The following is a 22,336-nucleotide window of genomic DNA, read 5'->3' on the forward strand; positions in this document are numbered from 1 at the left end:
CGTGCAGGACCTGCTGGCCCACCCAGTGCCCTCTGCGTGCTGGCTGGATGCCCAATGCTAACCCGAGGCACAGGTGTGAGGCCAGCCTCAGGGCCCTCTCTCCCCGCTCTGGAAGGGGGCGTGGCCAGCAGAGGGTCAGCATCCTCTCCCAGCTGCTCCCCATGCCTGACGCCCCCACCCCTTCAAGGTCATGGTCTCTGGGGAGGGGCCATGCAGCTAACGGGCTTTGGCAGCGCTCCTCCAGCCCGGCTGGCGGGCTCAGTGCTCGAGCAACAACCTATGAACCAGGAGGTCAGAGTTCGGTTCCTGTCAGGGCTCATTTCTGGGTTGTGGGCTTGATCCCCATGGGGGGGGGGGGGGGCCTGTGCTGCAGGAGGCAGCCGATCTGTGATTCTCTCACCACCCTCCCTCTCCCTTCCTCTCTGACATCAATCATATATACAAATGCACATTCACATGCTCACATGCTCCTCCTCCGCCGCCAGCCCCTCTGGGGAAAGCCTCCATAACCCCCCCGTCCGCGGTCACGGACTCCCCCGCAGGGACCCTGGCCTCGGCCTAAGTCCCCGCAGCAGTCTCCATCCACACCCACAGACGGCCCGCAGGTCTCATTCCCTCGATGGGTCCCACAACTAGCATCACAACTAGGTCCCGGGAGCATCTCACTCATGACAGAGCTCTCTGCACCCCGGTGACCCCCGAACACACCCAAGGCCAGGGGTGTCCGGGGGCTCTGACTGATGGCAGGCCCAACCCGAAGGAGCCCGGTGAGTGCTGGGCCGTCAGCCGAGCCTGCCTTCCAGCCGGCCCAGGGCTGTGTGTCCATCCGGCACGCAGCGCGAGAACCCGGCCGGCCGTCCACTGGCCGGTGTGTCACGTGAGCTCCGGCCCCTGGACAGCCTGCGGCCGGCTCAGACCGCGGGGGAGCGGCCACCGCTCCTTCTCTAACGGGCCGCAAACATGGGAGCGCCCAAGAGGACTGGGTTGGCGTCAGGAGAAAGGAGGGAGGAGACAGAGACGCGGCCAGGGGTTCAGAAGGCAACCCCGTCGTCCCAGGCAGCCCTGGCGAGGCGCTCCTCAAAACTACGGCATGGGGGGTGGGCGGAGATCAAGCCAGGAGCAGAGAACTGGGGGGAGCCTGGGGGGAGGAGGGGGGTGGCTGGAGGGGTGCCAGGGAGCTGTCCAGGCCACGGGGACCTGATGCCCGCTTCCCAGCAGGACTGTCATTGGAAAGCCCAGGGGATGGGGTGGGGGCACTGCCCCAGGTGGGGGGTGAAGAGCAGAGACTATGCAAACACCGGCCCCCAAAGCGGCTCACGGAGGAGCCAGGGGCCTGAGCGGCTGTGGCCCAGGCATCCCATGCAGACAGGTCACTGCTCCGGTCCCGGCTGGATTCTGGCTGCGCCCCTGACAACAGGAAAAGCCCCCGGGAGGGGGACACCCAGCGGCACAAAGGCCGGCGGGGCCGGCGCGCACCTCGGCGATTCCTGTGTTGGACGGACAGTGACACAGACACGTGAGTGTCCGCCTCCTCACTAGCATCTCGGAGCGTCTTCCTCCTCGTTTCAGCGGATCCGTGACCCCGGGAGCCTGGACAGCTTCTGCGGGCGTCTGCCTCCCGCGGGATCTGCTCCATCAGCGGCGCCTCCCAGGGCCTGGCGGCCCCTTGGCCCCCAGAGGACCCGGGTCACGAGTGTGGTGCAGGAGAGCTGTTCCAGGCCGCGGGCTGTTGGGACATGTAGGTTACACGTCTCCTGTTCTCCCAGCATTCCTGAATCCAGAGACCCAGCCCTTCCAGGGATCTCAGGGAAAGGAAACGGTGTTAAGTGAAAAGGGGAAGGTGCAGGCTATGTGCACGCAAACCCGGGGTGGCAATTCTGTGGGTGAACATCTGACCCAGCAGTTCGCCCGGGCGTGGGCCCACTGCCCTCCTTCTCAGGGAAACACGCAGGCCCGGAGGTTCCAGTGGCAAAGAGCGGGGGTGCAATCCGGAAGGCAGGGCCAGGTCACACCTGGGGGATCCGTGTGTCCCCTGCCACCCAAGCTGAGAGCACAGCAGCCTTGCACGCCGGCTGGAGTCCGTCCCTTCTCACTCTGCCCGGTGCTGCTCCCGGAGGCCACTGGGCAGGCGCGGGGGACCGAGGGGAAGCGTCCAGCACAGTCCGCCCGTGCAGCCCCTGCTCGCCCGGACGGGCCCTGCTGCCTGGCGGGGTGCCCTCGCGGTGGGCGAGGCGAGGCGGGTGGGTGTGGGGGCACATTCCAGCCTCTGTCCGCATCCTTGTCTCTACCCCCCATCCCCCGGGGGGCTCTGGGTGCCGTGCCTACAGGGCTTTCGGAGCGGGGAGGGGCTGGCAGCCCTCAGAGCTGCGGAGAAGAGCAGATGCATTTCCAAAATAAATAACAGCTTTACATCCTCCCTTTCCTCCAAACCAGGAAGCAGCAGAGACAGCCTGGGAGGTCCTGGTGCTGCGGAGCGGCCCTCACGGGGCCACCCCGGACTCTCGGGGTTCCCGGGCTCACAGCTGCTGCGGGATGCCCTGCTCCTTGTAGCCTGCGAGGAAGAAGCAGAGGAGACGGTTTGATACCCACTTCCTTCAGGATTTCTCCCGGAGGCGCCCGCCTAGGGTCTGCTCCTGAGGCCTTAGTCACACGGCTCCACAGGGTCCAACTTTCCCCAAGGGGGTTGGCTTTTTCACGGGAATCAAGAGGGTGAATGGAAACGGTGGGGCTTGGGGTTCACTGGGGATATGGGAGGAGGGATCTGTGGCGGGGGCTGGGAGGTTATCCACGCCCCCTGAGCCCACACCCCTGCACACAAGCAGCCCCACCAGGCTGGCCTGGCGTGACTTCCCAATCAGAGCCCGGGAGAAGGCCAGACAGGCTCCACCAGGTGATGGGCATCTGGTACGTGTGGGCGGAAGGAGGAGGGAAGACAGCTCACAGGAGGGAGGGAGCCTGCGTGTCTTCAACCAGCTGGACGCTGGGGACACAGGCGAAGGTGCCCGAGGGTTTGGAGCCTCTAAAACGTTTGGTGATAATTATGAGGCCGTGGGAAACATTGACCATATCGATATTAGAGAACTGCTGCCTGTTTCTGTGGATATAAAAGGGTACTGTGGTTATGTTTTTTAAAAGGATACCTACTGAAATATCCTATCTAATAATAGACAAATATGCAAATTGACCGCACCTTCGCTACACCCAAGCCACGCCCACCAGCCAAGCCATGCCCACCGACCAATCAGGACGAGTATGCAAATTACCCCACAAAGATGGCGGCTAATTTGCATATCAAGACAGCGTCGAAAGAAGCCAAGAGCTGCAGAAGGGAGTAAAGCTTCGAAGAAGCAAGCAAGCCGGGGGGAGGAGAAGGGAGGAGCGAAGGCAGGGCCAGGGGCAAAGGGAAACGTGGGCGGGCTGGAGGAGAAGGCAAGGTGGGCGGCAAGGGCGGAGCGGAGGCGGGGCCGGGGGCAAAGGGAAAAGCAGGCGGGTTGGCAGAGAAGGCGGGGCGGGCGACAAGGGCGGAGCGGAGGCGGGGCCGGGGGCGAAGGGAAAAGCAGGCGGGCTGGCGGAGAAGGCGGGGCAGGCGACAAGGGAGGAGCAGAGGCGGGGTAGAGTGCAGCAGAAAATCCTATTGCAGGATTTTTCCTGCAACGGGAACGCTAGTTTAAGGATAAAATTGTGAGTCTTGAATTTTGGTGGTTACCCCCTACTAGCTGGTGACTCGGCCCTCTTTGGGCCCTCAGTGGACTTAACTTTTATTCCTCTTTATTTATCTGTTTATTCATCTATTTGGGGGAGTTCATCTGTTCTGAGAAACCCAGGCTGGGCTGGGGGAGCTGTGGGAGTAATTGATGAACAAGAGCAGCTGTGAGCTGACAGATGTTGGGCCTTCAGGGACTCACTGGACGAGGCCCTTTGTGTTTGTTTATGTTTCAACATTTTCCAAACTAAAAAGCTAAAAATAGAAGCCAGTTGACTAACTGGAAGAGGGGACGAGTGGGGCATTTGTGTGTGTGTGTGGGTGGGGGGGGCAGGCAGCCCAGGCCCGAGGCTGGCACCCCCCAACAGACTCACCTTGGGAAACTTGGAGAACACAGGATGTGAGGCAGCATGAGGAAGAAAAGGAAAAGAGAAAGGAGTCTGAGAACAGGGCAGAGAGGGGCTGCCTGAAACATAAGACGGGAGGATGCTCGGGGCTGGCGATGGAGCGGGGTGGGCTCACGGTGGCCAGTGGCCAGCCATGCCACCCGCGGTGGCCCCGTTAGGCTGTGGGCACCGCAAGGGCTCCCCCTCCCCAGGAGTCCTGCCCTGTGAGGCACTGCCAAGAAGCCCTCTCCGGGACCCTCCTTCCCTCCACAGCTCAGCCACATCCCCCCTGCTGCTCACCTCCTGCCCCTCGCTCTTTTTTACCCCAACACCTGTCTGCCTGGAGGTGGATCCTGGATGGATCTGAGCAGGGTCAGCTGCAGAACAAGTTTGACCACCAGAATCCAAAGGTACTGAAGTGCCACGTGTGGCCCGGCTCAGTCTGAGCCATGTGGGTCGCCCTTGTGTGAACAGGAGCCACACGTAAAATCTAATGCTGGGGAAGATCCAGGCCCGGGAGGCAAGCAAATTTTATCTCGCAAACATCTTGGATCAATTGGTAGTGACTGCCTGATGCCCCCATCGTGAGATCGGTCAGCAGAAAGTGTAGCAATTGATTGGTAATGTCTGCCAAGGGCAAGGCAGTAGAAAGAAGTGAATGTAAAATTACCAAATATTTATTGACCCGTGACCAAGACAGGCTGTGGTTCCCTGTTATTTGCTTATTGTTAATATAAGTAGAGTAGAGTCCTAGCTTGCTTGGCTCAGTGAATAGGGGGTTGGTCTGAGGACTGAAAGGTTCCAGGTTCGATTCGATTCTGATCAAGAGCACATGCCTGGGTTGCAGGAGGCAGCCAATCCATGATTCTCTCTCATCATGGATGTTTCTATCTCTATTTCTCCCTTCCTCTCTGAAATCAATAATATATATAATAGAGCAGTGTGCTTGTAAGTTCCCCAATTTAACTTCTACTTTGTTTGACCTATGTTTCTCTGATTCCCCTCTGAGGAGTTTGTTGTTGTTTTATGGTGTGGTGTGGCATGCCATGTGAAGGATCTTCCTGTGCGGTTACAACTGAAAAGTTTCCTCCATTCTTATCGGAAGGGGCTGGAGGGACAGAAAGGGCAGCCTCTGTCCAGCTGTCGGCCAGGAGTGAAGTCAGTTGTGGTTATTCCCTTCAAACTCGCCATCCTGGGACACACTCTGCATTGTTGCTTGGGGCCACCCAGGCCTGTGGCACCATCTCAAGAGTGGCAACTCTTCATCCTTTGAGGTGGGTTTATTTTTTGGAAAAAGTGCAAAGACAGGTTGTGCTGAGATGGGTGAGCACGTGTGGGGCCAGGGCGGGAAGTGGGCAGCCGTGAAGTCTGGCGGGTTTTCTTGTGCAGGCCCCACGCCATCCCCAAACGGTGCTCTGGAACGTCTGACATGAAGACAGCACCCGGGAGCAGTGTACAGACATCCAGGGAGCGGCTCTGACCCCAGGGAAGGCTCAGGGTTGGGGAGCAGTAGGAGGGGTGGGGTGGGGTTCTGGCATTTGATGATCCTGCAGCCCCGTTATGGCCCCCACACCCCCACACCAGCCATAGAGGACCGGGCTCTGGCTGAGTCGACAGCCTGAGGTGATGGGAAGTGAGGCAGCGACGGGGTTCTGTCTGTCCTTCTGGGCCTTCTATGTCCTCATCCAGGGCGAGGTGAGAGGGGCTCTAGGTGATCGCTGAGACCCAGGCCCCGTGGTCCTGGGTATGGAGTTGGTGTGACATGGTTGGTGAGGGGCCACGCAATCCCAGTGAGGAAGTAAGGCTTTCGAGTGGAGCGACAAAGAGCTGAGTTTAAAGGAGGAATTACGCTGCTCTGCCTGTGAAACGCAGTCACAGGGTGTCCGTGGGCAAACGCACCAAGTGGCCTCTCCCTTCTCTCTGGAAAGTGCATGACGGAGGCGCGGGGCGCGGTAGGCACAGGGACCCAAGCTCCCTTGGCCACAGCCCTGCCACCCGGTGCTGTCAGAGCTGGAGAGGGGCTCCCGCCCTCTCGCTCCTGCTCCCTGGCTTAGTCTCTGCCTGTCCGCGCCCAGGAGTCCCTGTAGGCGTGGGGCTGGGCGTGCAGGGAGGCCCCTCTGCCAGGCCGCACGGACCCCGACACCCGTGAGGAGGACAGAGGTGAGCCCTCGGGGAAGGAGCAGGCTCAGCACATCTCCTGGCCACGCGCCCACGCCCTGAGGGTCACGGGCACCCAGACTACAGATGGTCAGCCTGCTCCTCCTCCAGCCCCGCCCTCACCCGGCCCGCCCCGCCCACAAGGAGGCGTGTCCCGTGGCTGCTCCTCCTCCAGCCCCGCCCTCACCCTGCCCGCCCCGCCCACAATGAGGCGTGGCCCGTGACTGCTCCTCCTCCAGCCCCACCCTCACCCTGCTAAGCCCCGCCCACAAGGAGGCGTGGACCGTGGCTACTCCTCCTCCAATCGCCACCCTCACCCTGCCCGCCCCGCCCACAAGGAGGCGTGGCCCGTGGCTACTCACTGGCCAGGATGACCATGTCCATGCCCCAGAAGATGCTCATGATCCAGCCCACCATGACGATGGCCGTGAGGATCTGGATGAGGGCGGCCGCGATGTTCAGCCAGAAGACGCAGCACACGTGCCTGTCGGGGAGGTCGGTGCGGGCCCCGCACAGCACAGCGAAGGCCGAGACGAACGTCCCTGTGAAGCCGAGGGGACAGCGAGTTAGGGTGCTGGAGGCGCTGCGCATGCTCCGCCCCGCCCGGACGCTGCCCGCCCTGCGGGGGCCTGGAGAGAAACAGCCTGTGTGCATCCCCTTCCCGCTCAGACCGGGCGCTCCCCCCTCCCCACCCGGAGAGGCCAGTGTAGCCCCCGGAGGAGGCCCAGCATGGGGCTGCCGCGGGCCTTGGGGGACAGAGGGCACGGCAAGTCCCTGCCATTAGGAGCAGGAGTGGTGGCATGGTGGGGGGGGGTGGGGCTGCTCAGGGCACCCGTGGGGGCTCTGAATGCCTGGAGGGGGGCTTGCCTCAGTCTGTCGGGAGCTGCTCTCTGACCGTTTGGAGCAGGAGTGACACCCTGGGAGCAGGGACCTAAGAAAGCTAACCTGTCGGCAGTGTTGGCGGATTGAAGTGTCTGGGAAAGATGGACTCAGAGAAGGCGCAGCTGGAAAGGCTGGGGCGGGCACGGCGGGCTCATGGAGGACGGGACACAGGGCCATGGGCTCAGGGGGAGTGTATGCCACACCCTCGGCCGCGGCCAGGCACCACGCAGGTGGGCTGTGAGCTGAACACGCGCTGACACCATTAAAACAGAGAACACTGCCCTCCGGCGTGGCTCCGGCTGAGCACTGACCCATGAACCCTGAGGTCCCTGGTTTCATTCCCCGCGGGCACAGGCCTGGGTGCGGGCTGATCCCAGCAGGGGGCGGGCAGGAGGCAGCTGACAGATGATGTTTCTCTCTACCTCTCTCACTGCCCCTCTCTCTAAAGATCGATTGTAAAAGAGTTTCTTAAAGAGAACACTACCAAAGCAGAAGGGGGCATGAGAGGAGCAAGAGCATGTGGGGGTCTCGAGTGCAAAATCATAGCCGCCGCTACCCGCTCAGCTACAGGGCCCTGCCCTCAGCCAGTGTCCCCTGGACTCTCCCACCCCTGGAGGCGGCCATTGGCACCCCCATTCTACAGATGGGAAGCCAGTTCTACCCCTGGAGGTGGTCATTAGCACCCCATTCTACAGATGGAAAGCCAGTTCCACCCCTGGAGGCGGTCATTAGCACCCCCATTCTACAGATGGGGACCAATTCCACCCCTGGAGGCGGTCATTAGCACCCCCATTCTACAGATGGAAAGCCAATTCCACCCCTGGAGGCGGTCATTAGCACCCCCATTCTACAGATGGGGACCAATTCCACCCCTGGAGGCGGTCATTGGCACCCCCATTCTACAGATGGGGACCAATTCCACCCCTGGAGGCGGTCATTGGCACCCCCATTCTACAGATGGGGGACCAATTCCACCCCTGGAGGTGGTCATTAGCACCCCCATTCTACAGATGGGGACCAATTCCACCCCTGGAGGTGGTCATTGGCACCTCCATTCTACAGATGGGGACCAATTCCACCCCTGGAGGCGGTCATTAGCACCCCATTCTACAGATGGAAAGCCAATTCCACCCCTGGAGGCGGTCATTAGCACTCCCATTCTACAGATGGGGACCAATTCCACCCCTGGAGGTGGTCATTAGCACCCCCATTCTACAGATGGGGGACCAATTCCACCCCTGGAGGCGGTCATTGGCACCCCCATTCTACAGATGGGGGACCAATTCCACCCCTGGAGGCGGTCATTAGCACCCCCATTCTACACATGGGGGACCAAGCCCGGAGAGGCTGAATGCCTTGCCCACACAGCACAGCCCCGAATCAGACCCAGACCTGCCTGGTGCAGCGCCTGCACTCTCCTCGGTCAGGGTGCTGCCTCCGTACATTGAAAACCAGGGAAGCTGGGATGGTTGCCCTGGGAAACAGGAGGGCGGGTCCTCGAAAAATTAAAACTAAATATATTCCCAAGGAACTGAAAACAGTCTCACAGAGCATCTGTACACCCTTGTTCACCGCGTGTTATTCCCAACAGCTACAACATGGAGGCGGCCCCGTCGTCCATAGATGGATGGGTGAATAAGTAAATGTGGTAGATCCATCCACGGAATAGTATTCAGCCTTAAAAAGGAAGGAAATTCTGTCACACGCTACCACAGGGAATGAGCCTTGAGGATATCGGCTGAGTTAAATAAGCCAGTCAGAAAGACAAAGACTGTGGGTTCCACGTATACGAGGTACTTAGAGGAGTCAAATTCGTTGATAGGAAATAGAACAGTGGAGGCCGCCAGGGGCAGAGAGGAGGGGCAGATGGGAAGTTAGGGTTCAACGGGAGCAGAGTTTCTGTTTACAAGATAGAAACGGTCTGCGAAGGACAGCGGCGAGGCTGCACGGTAGTATGGATGTACCGAACACCGAGCTGTGCACTGAAGGACGGCCGAGAAGGTGAGTTTCGTGTTGTGTGTACTTTGCCACAACAGAAAGAATTTGGGGGGGAGAGAAGCTTGTGTACAAGAGGGGACAACCTCAGGCCGGTGGTGTGGGAGGGACTTCTGGTCACCACTCTCTCTGCTACCACACTGACGCACTCGTGGTAACGGTGACGCCTATAAAAAGACAAGCACAGTGTGTACAACTGACTTGTACGATATGTACCTATGTCATAGCTGCAGTTGCACTAATTTAGATACATTATTATTAACGAACTCATTAATGATAATTTGGATAAATAATTTCACTAAGAAACAACAGTAATAGGTCCCTTTTGTCATATAAATTAACATATGCCACAGAAGGATTAAGTGTGTGGATTTATAGTATAAAAACATCATTTTAATCAATTCAGCAGGAAATTTAGAAAATAATTTTAAGGAGGAAACAAGGTAAACACCTGTACTTGCTGCCTCTCACAACCACATCAAAATTACAACTAAAAGACAGAACAACGATCATCTAGAACCACGGGAAAGCTGGCTGAGTGGAAGTTCCACAACTTGAGAGGTGAAGAAAGTGCAGTGAGACTGGTAAGAGGTACGAAGGCACTGAAAGTGCTGGCACCTGGATGTGCTGCTCTTTTAATCGAGAGGGAGATACAAGCTCCTGCTTGCTCTGAACTCCAGTTCCGAGTGAGACTCAGGGGGACCCAGACACATACAGGGAGAAACTAGAGTGTCTGGCATCGGGGCAGGAAGGAGAGGGTGGCTTTCTTTCAGACAGAGGTACTCACAGTGGTCATTATTTCTGCACTGGGACCCCTCTGGTGCAGGGCTGACTGGCAGCCATTGCTGTTTGCTGTGCCCTGGTGATTCCCTGAGACCCTGCCCCACCCAATTTACAACCCCACTCCAGCTATGCACAGTGGCTTTTGCATATGAATGGCCTGTCCTTTCTCAGCCTAAAACCTGTCAAACAGGCAGCAGCTGGGTCAGGGAGATCCAAAGCAATCAACCCAGCAGCAGCACCCGGCCTTGCTACACAGTTGGGCCTCGTCTGGGCACTTCCAAACCCCAACCTGATACAAAGAGGAGGAATCTGCAGATCTCTCTGTAGCTCCTGCTGGGTAGCCCCAGGCAGTGGCTGACTTTGCACCTCCTTGGAGATCCAAAAGCCAGTGTACCCAGTGGTCAGTGTGAGACCATACTGGATTACAACTCTTCACATCCATAAGAGACACACTCAAGGAGCAGACTCAGTGAGCACCAAAGCCCCACTGAAGCAAGTCCTGCTCCATAAGGGTGTCTCCTGCACAGCAGCTCTTCCACTGTAGACACAGCTGGTACCCACAGCCAATTGACCTGGAGGTCAATTCCTCCCAGTGACACCAACAGCAATCAAGGCTTAACTACAACAAGACTGTGCACACAGCCCACAAAGGGGTGCACCTAGCGTGTCCACCTCAGGGGATTGGGGAGGCTGAGCCACTGGGCCCTATAGGACACCTACTACACAAAGCCACTCTATCAACTCAAGGAAACATAGCAGCTATCCAGTACATAGAAACAAACACGGGGAAGCAGCCAAAATGCGGAGACAAAGAAACATGTCATAAATGAAAGAAATGGATGAAAGCAAAAGACTGGATATAGAGTTCAAAACCACAGTTATAAGGTTACTCAAGAACCTTCTAGAAACCTCCAAAGAACTTAGTTAGACTTTCAAGGATCTTAGTGAGAATGCCAAAAAAATGGAAAAAGACCAGTAAGAAATTAAGCACACACTGACTGAAATAAAGAATAATATACAGAGATTCAACAGTAGACTAGAGGATCCCAAGAATCAAGTCAAAGATTTGAAATATGAGGAAGCAAAAAAACACCCAACTGGAAGATCAAAAAGAAAAAAGAATCCAAAAATATGAAGATAGTGTAAGTAGCCTCTGGGACAACTTCAAGCGTACCAACATCAGAATTATGGGGGTGCCAGTAGAAGAGAGAGAGCAAGATACTGAAAACCTATTTGAAGAAATAATGACAGAAAACTTCCCCCACCTGGTGAAAGAAATAGACTTACAAGTCCAGGAAGCACACAGAATCCCAAACAAAAGGAATCCAAAGAGGACCACACCAAGACACATCATAATTAAAATACCAAGAGCAAAAGACAAAGAGAGAATATTAAAAGCAGCAAGAGAAAAACAGTTAGTTACCTACAAGGGAGCACCCGTACTTCTGTCAGCACCGCCACACGGACGTGTGTGGCTCCGTGTCGTCACACCAGGAGCAGGGTTTGCATGTTACCCCCCTTTACGTCCCAGGACCTGGGCATGGCCTGGAATATGCAGGCCTCAGGGAGGTTTAACACGGACAGATGGCCACGGACACACCCGCAAGGCGCCCACGGGACAAGCCTGTCTGTGGGCTCGTGCTCTCTGCCCTCCTGTCCTCGGCTCAGGTGTGACGTGGTTGACCTTGAGGGGACCGTGTGCCCTTGGGGACAAGCCCGGGCGGTTGGCTTCCTTTGTAGGCACGTCTCCACCAGGTCCCCACAGTCCCCCGCCCTCGCTCGCCCTCCCGGGCTGCACACAGCAGCACAGAAGCGCGGCCCACGAGGACCCTCTTTGCTGAGAAGCTGGTTCCACAAGCCAAGGGGGTGGGCTCCCCTGCCTGGTCCCTGCAGAGGAGGCGCAGCTGAGCCCCCCGAGACGGCAGCCTGCACACCCGGCTGCTTCGGAAAGGCGGCCGGGCACAGGTACGGGGCGCCACGCCCTGGCTTCCAGCCCTACTGGGTGCCGCAGCCACCGCCCCCTCGGGGCGCCCACTCGGGAATGGCTCTTGTTCACGTTGTGTGATTGGCACCCGGCAGAACGCAGTCCGGGATGCTGGGGCTGGGCAGCCCTCTGCTGTCGGAAGTGAGCTGACCGGCTCCTGGGAGGCTGTGCGATCCAGGAAGTCGCTTCCCACCCGTCTGGGTCTGGAAGGGGACCGGAAGGGGACAGCCCTCAGGACACAGTCTGACAAGGGGAGCTGTGTGAGCAGCATGAGCACTCCATGTCCCAGACTACCCCCCGCCCAAAGTGGACACAAACAGAACACAGACCAGGGAAAAGCTCCCCAAAGGGTTTGGGGACAAGATCCCATCCCCTTCCCCACAGGAAAGTGTCAGACACGTTTCAGACGTGTGAGCAATTGGTCCACACAGACAGCACCTCAAAGTGCACGCCATTCCTGCCTGAAATGCCGACTGTTTTCCGCACCCACATCAGCACATGAGCCACCCTCCCCCCCCCCCCGACGCTGTCAGCACGTGAGCCTGCAGGAGCCCCCCCCACGCTGTCAGCACATGAGCCTGCAGGACCCCCCCACACTGTCAGCACGTGAGCCTGCAGGACCCCCCCACACTGTCAGCACGTGAGCCTGCAGGAGCCCCCCCACGCTGTCAGCACGTGAGCCTGCAGGGCCCCCCCACGCTGTCAGCACGTGAGCCCCCCCCCCCCACGCTGTCAGCACGTGAGCCTGCAGGACCCCCCCACGCTGTCAGCACGTGAGCCTGCAGGACCCCCCCACGCTGTCAGCACGTGAGCCTGCAGGACCCCCCCACGCTGTCAGCACATGAGCCTGCAGGACCCCCCCACACTGTCAGCACATGAGCCTGCAGGACCCCCCCACGCTGTCAGCACGTGAGCCTGCAGAACCCCCCCCACGCTGTCAGCACGTGAGCCTGCAGGGCCCCCCCCACACTGTCAGCCCCCCCCCCACGCTGTCAGCACGTGAGCCTGCAGGACCTCCCCACGCTGTCAGCACGTGAGCCTGCAGGACCTCCCACCCCCACGCTGTCAGCACGTGAGCCTGCAGGACCCCCCCCCCACCCCCACGCTGTCAGCATGTGAGCCTGCAGGAGCCCCCCACCCCCCAGGGCCCCCCACACGCTGTCAGCACATGAGCTTGCAGGACCCCCCCCCCCACACTGTCAGCACGTGAGCCTGCAGGGCCCCCCCACACTGTCAGCATGTGAGCCTGCAGGACCCCCCCACACTGTCAGCACGTGAGCCTGAGGGAGCCCCCCCCACGCTGTCAGCATGTGAGCCTGCAGGAGCCCCCCCCCCCACGCTGTCAGCATGTGAGCCTGCAGGACCCCCCCACACTGTCAGCACGTGAGCCTGCAGGACCCCCCACCCCCACGCTGTCAGCATGTGAGCCTGCAGGAGCCCCCCCCCACCCCCCCGCTGTCAGCACGTGAGCCTGCAGGAGCCCCCACGCTGTCAGCACTTGAGCCTGCAGGAGCCCCCCACGCTGTCAGCACGTGAGCCTGCAGGACCCCCCCATGCTGTCAGCACGTGAGCCTGCAGGACCCACCCCCACGCTGTCAGCACGTGAGCCTGCAGGACCCCCCCACGCTGTCAGCACGTGAGCCTGCAGGACCCCCCCATGCTGTCAGCACGTGAGCCTGCGGGAGCCCCCCACCCCCACGCTGTCAGCACCTGAGCCTGCAGAAGCCACTCTCCCCACACGCACACACACACACATATGCACGTCAGGACTCAAACTCATGGGTTTGGTCACAGTTCATCCCTGACTTCACAGGAGTCAGAATGCTCAGCTTGGTCACCCACTCCCTTCACCTCTCTTGGCTGCAAATCACCTATTTCCAGAAATGAATGTCACCCCTTATGGTGAGGCTTCTGGAAATGATTTAAAATTTTCAAAAGAGAAACCAAGCTGGCGGCATAGGTAAACACCTGAACTTGCTGCCTCGCACAACCACTTCAAAACTACATACAACTAAAAGACAAAACGGACATCATCCAGAACCACAGGGAGGCTGGCTGAGTGGAAATTCTACAACTAGAAGGAAAGAGGAAAGCACACTGAGACTCAGAGGAGCTGCAGAAGGCAGAGGTAGGGAGGCGCACATGTGGAAAGGGCTGGCAAGTGAGTATGCAGCTGGCTTTCTCAACCAGGAGGGAGACACAAGCTCCCGACTGCTCTGAACTCCAGTTCCGGGCGAGACTCTGGGGACCCAGACTCATACGGGGAGAAACTGGACTGTCTGGCAGCAGGCGGAACTTGAGGGCGGCTTTCTCTCAAAGGTGCTTGCAGTGATTACCAAGGGACACTGAGACCCAGGCCTCTTAGGGCAGGGCTGACAGGAAGCCATTGCTGTTTGCTCCTCCCTGAGACTCCGCCCTACCCCAGCTGTGCGCAGAGGCTTTTGCATATGAATGGCCTGGTCCTTTGAAATCTAAACTTACCTTACAAACTGCAGCTGGGTCAGAGAAACCCAGAACATCCAAAAGAAGGCCCAAGGCCCTGCAGCAGCTTGCACTGCTTCACAGCTGGGCCTCATCTGGGCACCTCCAAAACTCAAACAAAGAAGAGGAATCTGCAGATCTCTCCATAGCTCCTGCTGGGTGGCCTCAGGCAGAGGCTAAATTAGCACCTCCTTGGAGATCCAAGAGTCAGTGTACCCAGGGGTCAGAGTGGGACCATCCAGATTACAACTCCTCAGATCCATAAGGGACACACTCAGGGGGCAGACTCAGTGAGCACCAAAGCCCCACTGAAGCAAGTCTTGTCTCATAAGGGTGTCTCCAGCACAGAAGTTCTCCCATTGTAGACACAGCTGATCCTCACAGCCAATTGGCCTGGAGGTCAATTCCTCCCAGTGATACCAACAACAATCAAGGTTTAACTACAACAAGACTGTGCACACAACCCACAAAAGGGTGCATCAAGAGTGTCCACCTCAGGTAACTGGGGAAGCTGAGCCACTGGGCCCTATAGGACACCTAGCACACAGAGCCATTCTATCAACTCAGGGAAGCAGCCAAAATGCAGAGACTAAGAAACAGGTCACAAATAAAAGAAATGGAGGAAAGCAAACGACTGGATATAGAGTTCAAAACCACGTTTATAAGGATTTTCAAGAATTTCCTAGAAAAGGTCAATAAATTTAGTGAGACCCTCAAGGATATGAAAAAGGATCAACTAGAAATTAAGCATACACTGACTGAAATAAAGAATAATATACAGAGATCCAACAGCAGACTAGAGGAACGCAAGAATCATGTCAAAGATTTGAAATACAAAGAAGCAAAAAACACCCAACTGGAAAAGCAAAAAGAAAAAAGAGTCCAAAAATATGAAGATAGTTTAAGGAGCCTCTGGGACAACTTCAAGCATACCAACATCCGAATTACGAGGGTGCCAGAAGAAGAGAGAGAACAAGATACTGAAAACCTATTTAAAGAAATAATGACAGAAAACTTTCCCCACCTGGTGAAAGAAATAGACTTACAAGTCCAGGAAGTGCAGAGAACCCCAAACAAAAGGAATCCAAAGAGGACCACACCAAGACACATCATAATTAAAATGCCAAGAGCAAAAGACAAAGAGAGAATCTTAAAAGCAGCAAGAGAAAAACAGTTAGTTACCCACAAGGGAGCACCCATACTACTGTCAGCTGATTTCTCAACAGAAACTATGCAGGCCAGACGGGAGTGGCAAGAAATATTCAAAGTGATGAATAGCAAGAACCTACAACCAAGATTACTCTACCCAGCAAAGCTATCATTCAGAATTGAAGATCAGATAAAGAGCTTCACAGATAAGAAAAAGCTAAAGGAGTTCATCACCACCAAACCAGTATTATATGAAATGCTGAAGGGTATTCTTTAAGAAGAGGAAGAAGAAGAAAAAGGTAAAAATTATGAACAACAAACACATACCTATCAAGTGAATCTAAAAATCAAGTGAATAAAAAATCTGATAAACAGAATAAACTGGTGAATGTGATATAATCAGGGGCATAGAAAGGGAGTGGACTGACAATTCTCGGGGGGAAAGGGGTGTGGGTGTGCGGGAAGAGATTGGACAAAAATCGTACACCTATGGATGAGGACAGTGAGGGGGAGGGGGGTAAGGGAATGGGTTGGGGTGGAAACCGGGTGGAGGGGAGCTACGGGAGGGGGGGAGAGGAACAACTGTAATAATCTGAACAATAAAGATTAAAAAAATTAAAAAATAATAAATAAAAATTTCAAAAGAGCCGGGCAGGTGTGGCTCAGTGGTTGAGTGTCAACCTATGACCAGGAGGTTCAATTCCCAGTCAGGGCACATGCTGGGCTCAATCCCCAGTGTGGGGCGTGCAGGAGGCAGCCAATCAATGATTCTTTCTCATTGTTGATGTTTTTGTCTCTCTCCTCTCCCTTCCTCTCTGAAATCAATAAAAATACGTTTTTTTTAAAAAAAGAGCCGAAGCCGGTTTGGCTCAGTGGATAGAGCGTTGGTCTGCGGACTGAAGGGTTCCAGGTTCGATTCCGGTTAAGGGCATGTACCTTGGTTGCGGGCACATCCCCAGTGGGGGGTGTGCAGGAGGCAGCTGGTTGATGTTTCTCTCTCATCGATGTTTCTAGCTCTCTATCCTTCTCCCTTCCTCTCTGTAAAAAATCAATAAAATATATTTTAAAGAAAGAAAGAAAAAGAAAAAAGACTGTGCTGCCACCCTGAGAGCAGATCCTGGTGGGGGGGAGGGGGTCCCCACAGTCTTGGCTTGTCCCGAGCCACGCAGCCCTGCTGGGACCAATGGCACTCAGGACAGATGGTACCCATGACAGTGCGCCTTGTAGAGTGAGCTTCCCTGAAATGCTGTGGCTTTTCCGCACACGGAGTCAGGCCTCCCCTGCAGGTCTCGACTCAGCACATCCCCTGCCGGAGTGCCAGGCCACCTCCACAGGCTCCGAGGAGCGGGCGCCACAGAGAGGCATGTGCCGTGTGTGCCGTGCCCCCTGATGGAACGCCAGCACGCTCAGGCCCCGGGCCGTCAGCGTGCAAACGCAGCGTAGCCAGCTGATGCACCAGCCACCGCTGGCTATGGGTTACCTTACACGGATATTTACAGTTAATGCAGGCCCCTGTCCTTCCCGAGGCTGGTAAGTTACCCGTGTCTACGCTCCTGGAGGGTCCAGCCACTCATAGCTGATGACTCTTAGGATGCTTTGAGCTGGAAATGACACAAAACCAACTCAAACCAGCTGAAGTGATAGCATTTGTCATCTCAAATGACAGGAGGTTCAGAGGTTGGATAGCTAAGAAGTTCGATTGTGCCACCAAGGGCCGGGCTCCCTTTTTTTTGGTGGGGGGAGGGCGGGTAATCCTCACCTGAGGATATTTTTCCATTGATTTTTAGGGAGAGTGGAAGAGAGAGGGAAAGACAGAGAGAAACATGGATGTGAGAGAAACACGTCGATAGGTTGCCTCCTGCACACACTCTGACCAGGCCTCAGATCGGGGAGGAGCCTGCAACCGAGGTACGTGCCCTTGACCGGAATCGAACCCGGGACCCTTTGGTCCGCAGGCCGATGCTCTGTCCACTGAGCTAAACTGGCTAGGATGGGCTGGGCTCATTGCCACTCTGCACTGACACGCTGGGTGCTGGCTTCAGCCATAGCCTGATGCCAGGCGGCTCAGCAGCTCCAGAGAGCTCAGTCTTGGCAATTCCCCAACCAATGATCGTTGGGTCACCTGCCATTTCTGAACCAGTCACCCACCCGAGTATGAAGTTCCAGGACTGGCTTACACCTGCCATCTGAGCGCAAAGGATGCTGGGAGCCAACCTCACTGCCCACCACACACAGCCCTTCCCAGGAAGCCGTGCCCCCTCTTCTTCACCTCCAGGCACCCGCCTCCCAGGCAACCAGATAGAGCTCTGAGTCACCCCTCGAGACCACATGAGCCGTCAGAGCTGGACACCAGGGCCCTTAGAGCAGCACTGCGTCTTTAAACGCCCTGCCCACGTGTCCGTCAACAGAGGACGGACACACAGCGTGCGGTGTGTCCCCCACGGAATGTTACTCAGCCTGGAACACGGAAATGGTGACACACGCTGCAGCACGGGGAGCCCTGGAGAACAGTGTGCTCGGGTTGCATAAGCCGTCATAAAAGAACAAGTACTGTCTGATCCCACAGAGACAGAGGGAGGATGAGGTTACCGGGAGAGCGGGAGGGACTGGGAGCTCAGGGGCACAGAGGTTCGGTCTGGGATGAAGAGAAAGTTCCGGAGAGGGTGGGCGCGGCGCATCGTGAATACACTTAAGGCCCGGAGTTGTGCACATACATCGCTAACATGGTCACATTTTATGTCGTGAAAACGTTACCACGATAAGAAAGATGACCTCTGACGTCTGCTAACTCACTAGTCATCGGCAACCTCAGTGAGAGTGTCCTTACTGGGACCTGCCCCTCCAGGCACTGCGTGGGGAGCCCCGATCCGGGTAATCTCCCCTCCACTGATGTAACCTCGCCCCGGCTTTGAAGTGGGAGAAGAACCCTTCCTTCTCCTCTGACTTGAATGCCAGGCGGATTAAGGAGGTCCGGCCCATGGGGAGGTGGAGTGTGAATGTCAATCAGGGCTCCGGGCCCCTTGGGGGCACTCCGAGCTGGGTCCCCAGCACACACAGCGGCCATCCCTGACCCAGGGCCCTCTGTCCCTCCGACAGCACCCCACAGCGACCTGACTGCTGTCACCCCCCCCTAAGGAGACCCGAGCCGAGCCAGACCATCACCCCACCTGGCGGGGGCGGCTGGGCGAGGCGCTGTGAGCCTTTCCCGGGAGGCTCGGCTGAGGGCGCCCAGAGGGGAAGCCGGGTCAGACAGAGGCTTCTGCCGCTGGTGGATCTCGGGAAGCGGAACTCGCTGGGGAGGAGGCCTATCGGGCTCTGCAGCCTCGGGGAGTGCACTGCGTTCCCCAGGCTAAGCAGGCAGGAGCACGGCAGGGGGGGCGCGCGGGGAGGGCGGCGGGGGCCAGGCCGGGCGCCAGGGCAGGCTCTGGGGAGACAAAGCACCAGACATTTCCTATTAGGGCAGGAGACTGCGGGGTGAGGGCTGGGTTTGTGCTGGAAGTGCCGCCCTGGGCCCTGGTGGCCTGCAAGGGCCTGGAAGGGGTGACAGGAAGGCGTGCAGCTCCGTGGGAAGTGGGTTCTCTCCTTCCTCTCGGAAGTGGGGGGCAGGCCCGGGGCCTGCTCTCACCCACCTGCCCCAGCGTCTCCATTGCCCTCAGCCATCCCACTCAGCTCCGCAAGGCCAGGGGCCAGCCAGGCCTCGCTGCCGAGCTCAGGGCCCTGGCTCGCCTCCATCCTGCTCCCTCCCACACCTCCCACCTGGGTGCCCCGCTGGCGTGGGGTCCAGAGAGCGGCCTGTTGGACAGCCAGGCGGACCAATCTGCTTCTCCGGGACCCTCAGCTCCCAGGTGGGGGCGGCTCCTGGCTCTGCCCCTTCCCTGAGTCTGCCCCTCCTACGTGAGCCTGGGGCAGGGCAGTTGGGCCCTTTGCGCCTCAGGCTCTCCTTCGGCCCAATGTTAAGAGCGCCCGCTGCCCGGCTCAGGCAGCCCGGCTGCCACGCACAGCACCTGGACGGGGCGGCCCACCCACACTGAGTCCTCACGGCGTGGAGGCTGCGCGGTCTGAGGTCAGTGCTTGCCGGTGATCCCCAGCTCACTTCTCACGGGGCAGAGAGACAGCGTGAAAGCCTCCGGCGCCTCTTCTTCTCAAGGCGCTCACGCCATCCGGGCCCCACCCTGATGGCCTGGTTTAAACCTTAATGACCCCCAAAGGGCCCATCTCCAAATACAGACACATGCAGGGCGAGGGCTCCGGCTTACAGATTTGGGGGGGCACAATTCCGTCCACAGCCACAGGCGGGACGTGATGGGGCGCTGGGCTGCGGGGCCGGGGAAGGCGGGGGGCCGTTTAGTGATGGTCCCTCTTGGTCGAGACCAAGCATGTCAAGGTCAAAGGCGAACACGGCCGAATAGACGCGGCGTGCGGCCCTCGCCGCGCGTGTGACGTGCTTGGTAGGTCAACAGCTCCAGCCTCTGCTGAGGGCCCGAGGTTCCCGCCTGCCGGAGGCGCTAGTTCAGATGGTCTCTCCTCCTCGCAGACCTCACTGTGTTTTATTTTTTTTTTTAAAATATATTGTATTGATTTTTTACAGAGAGGAAGGGGGATAGAGAGTTAGAAACATCAATGAGAGAGAAACATCGATCAGCTGCCTCCTGCACGCCCCCTACTGGGGATGTGCCCGCAACCAAGGTACATGCCCTTGACCGGAATCGAACCTGGGACCCTTCAGTCCGCAGGCCGACGCTCTAGCCACTGAGCCACACCGGTCAGGGCTCTCACTGTGTTTTATATGGTGCTCGTGGGCATCGCTGGATGCTGACAGCGCCGTGTGCTTTGGATGGGCCTGTTGCTAAGAGACAAATCCCAGAAGTTTCTTTAAACGCCCGGCTCCGTAAAAGCACATCCTCCTCACTCACTGCAGCCTCCCTGGGCCCCCGCGGCCGCACCCGCCGCTGGTCTCTGGGCCGCATGCGAGCCTCCAGCGAAGACAGCAGACAGCGACCTGCTCCAGTGACCCCAAGGGAGGAGCCACTCGGAGCTGGGGGGTGGCGTGGGCAGAACGAGGCCCGGCCCGGCTGAGGATGCCTGCGGCTCCGGCCCGGCTCCTGAGGCGGCCTCCGGGGAGGGGCCCGCTCGGCTGAGGGGAGAGGAGGGGCCCTGACCTGTGCTGACCCCCCGAGGACCAGCAGGCTGTGGGCCTGTCCTGGGGCCTCCTTTCAGGATTTCTGTTCTCTGTAGAGAGGCCCCGAGTTAAACATGCTTCAGACCAAACCCAGCCACGACCCCTGGCCCGGGGGCGGCTGCGTAGCCCTGGCTTCTGGGCCACAGAGCGCCACCCAGCGAGGCTCTCAAGAGTTTCTCTCCAATGGGGTTCTTTCTAGAAAATGCAGGTTCCCCGGCCCCGCCCCGCCCCTCCTAATGCCCAGGGAGACTGTGAGGGTGGAACCTGGGACGTGACAGCTGGCAAGCGTCCAGGGTTCTCAGGCTGGCGGAGGGTCAGGACGCACCTCCCCGTGTTCCCGGCTGCTGTTCCGTCCGGTGACTGCGCCCCCGTGGCGAGCGGGCGGGGGCCGGCCTGGGGGGCAGCTGCGGGCCAGTCCTGCCCACGGGCCACGGCCTGCGCCCGCGGGCTCACCCCGCATGGCACCTCTCAGACCTAGCTTGGGAGGGCCGGCTTCACCCCAATCCCCGTTCCAAGGATGACGATAATGACATTTAACTTTAAAAAAATTAAAAAATGAGCCCTAGCCAGTTTGGCTCAGGGGTTAGGACGTCGGCTCACAGACCAAAGGGTCGTGGGTTTGATTCCTGGTCAAGGGCACACGCCTGGGTTGCAGGCTTGATCCCTGAACTGGTTGCGTGCGGGAGGCAACCGATTGATATGTCTCTCTTACATCGATGTTTTTCGCTCTTTCTCTCTCCTTCTCTCTCTCTTTTTAGAAAATGCAAGTTTCCTCCCTCCCTCTCCTCCTTCCCTCCCACGCTCTCTAAAAAACCAATGGAAAAATCCCCTCAGGTGAGGATTAACACAAAAATGAGCGGAGGAGCTGAACAGACATTTCTCTGCACGCAGACGGGACAAGGCCATGAGAAGAAGCTCAGCATCGCTCATGGCAGGGGATGCGAGTCAGAACCACAAGGAGATGTCACCTCACCCCGGTCAGATGGCGGCAGCAGAAAGACAGGCAGTGACGCGTGGTGGTCAGGATGGCAGAGAAGGAATCTCGGGAGCACTGTAGGTGGGGGTGTCAATTGGTGCAGCCGTTATGCAGAGCGAGTTCCCCCAAAATTAAACACAGAACTACCAGCTGACCCATGACCCCACTTCTGGGATGCACCTAAAGGAAACAAAGTCTGCCTGGAAGAGGTACCTGCTCTCCCTCGTTCACCGCAGCGTTATGGACTGGACATGGGCTCTGACCGGTGTGGCTCAGTGGATAGAGCGTCGGCCTGAGGACTGAAGGGTCCCAGGTTCGATTCCGGTCAAGGGCATGTACCTTGGATGTGGGCACATCCCCGGTGGGGGGTGTGCAGGAGGCAGCTGATCGATGTTTCTCTCTCATTGATGTTCCTAACTCTCTATCCCTCTCCCTTCCTCTCTGTAAAAAAAATCAATAAGATATATTTTTAAAAAAATAAAAAAAATAAAGTCGCGACACGGAAGCAGCCTAAATGAATGAAAGGACTTTACAAGATGAGGTGTCCATAGCTGTGTAATTCCGCCTTTAAAAAGAGGAAAACCCTGGCATTGGTGACAACGTGGGTGAAACGTGAGGCTATAAGGCTGAGTGAAACAAGACACAAAGGGAAATAATCTCA

General features: G+C 57.6%; 1 protein-coding gene across 2 annotated transcripts in view; it reads right to left on the reverse strand.

Annotated features, from left to right (window-relative positions):
• Positions 1-2,391: 2,391 nt before the first annotated feature.
• Positions 2,392-22,336, reverse strand: part of STUM (stum, mechanosensory transduction mediator homolog) — a 41,964-nt gene continuing 22,019 nt past the window's right edge. Inside the window, exons 2-4 of one of the 2 annotated variants that reach the window (XM_054713099.1) lie at positions 6,609-6,788; positions 4,078-4,086; positions 2,392-2,551 (exon numbers count right to left, since the gene is read on the reverse strand). In XM_054713099.1, coding sequence (XP_054569074.1) covers positions 2,517-2,551; positions 4,078-4,086; positions 6,609-6,788 — 224 coding nt within the window. In that variant the 3' untranslated portion in view covers positions 2,392-2,516. The remainder of the gene's footprint in view (positions 2,552-4,077; positions 4,087-6,608; positions 6,789-22,336) is intronic. The other variant, XM_054713098.1, reaches the window with a different exon arrangement.

The sequence above is a fragment of the Eptesicus fuscus genome, chromosome 24, assembly GCF_027574615.1.
Source record: "Eptesicus fuscus isolate TK198812 chromosome 24, DD_ASM_mEF_20220401, whole genome shotgun sequence".
NCBI classification, from domain to species: Eukaryota; Metazoa; Chordata; class Mammalia; order Chiroptera; family Vespertilionidae; genus Eptesicus; species Eptesicus fuscus.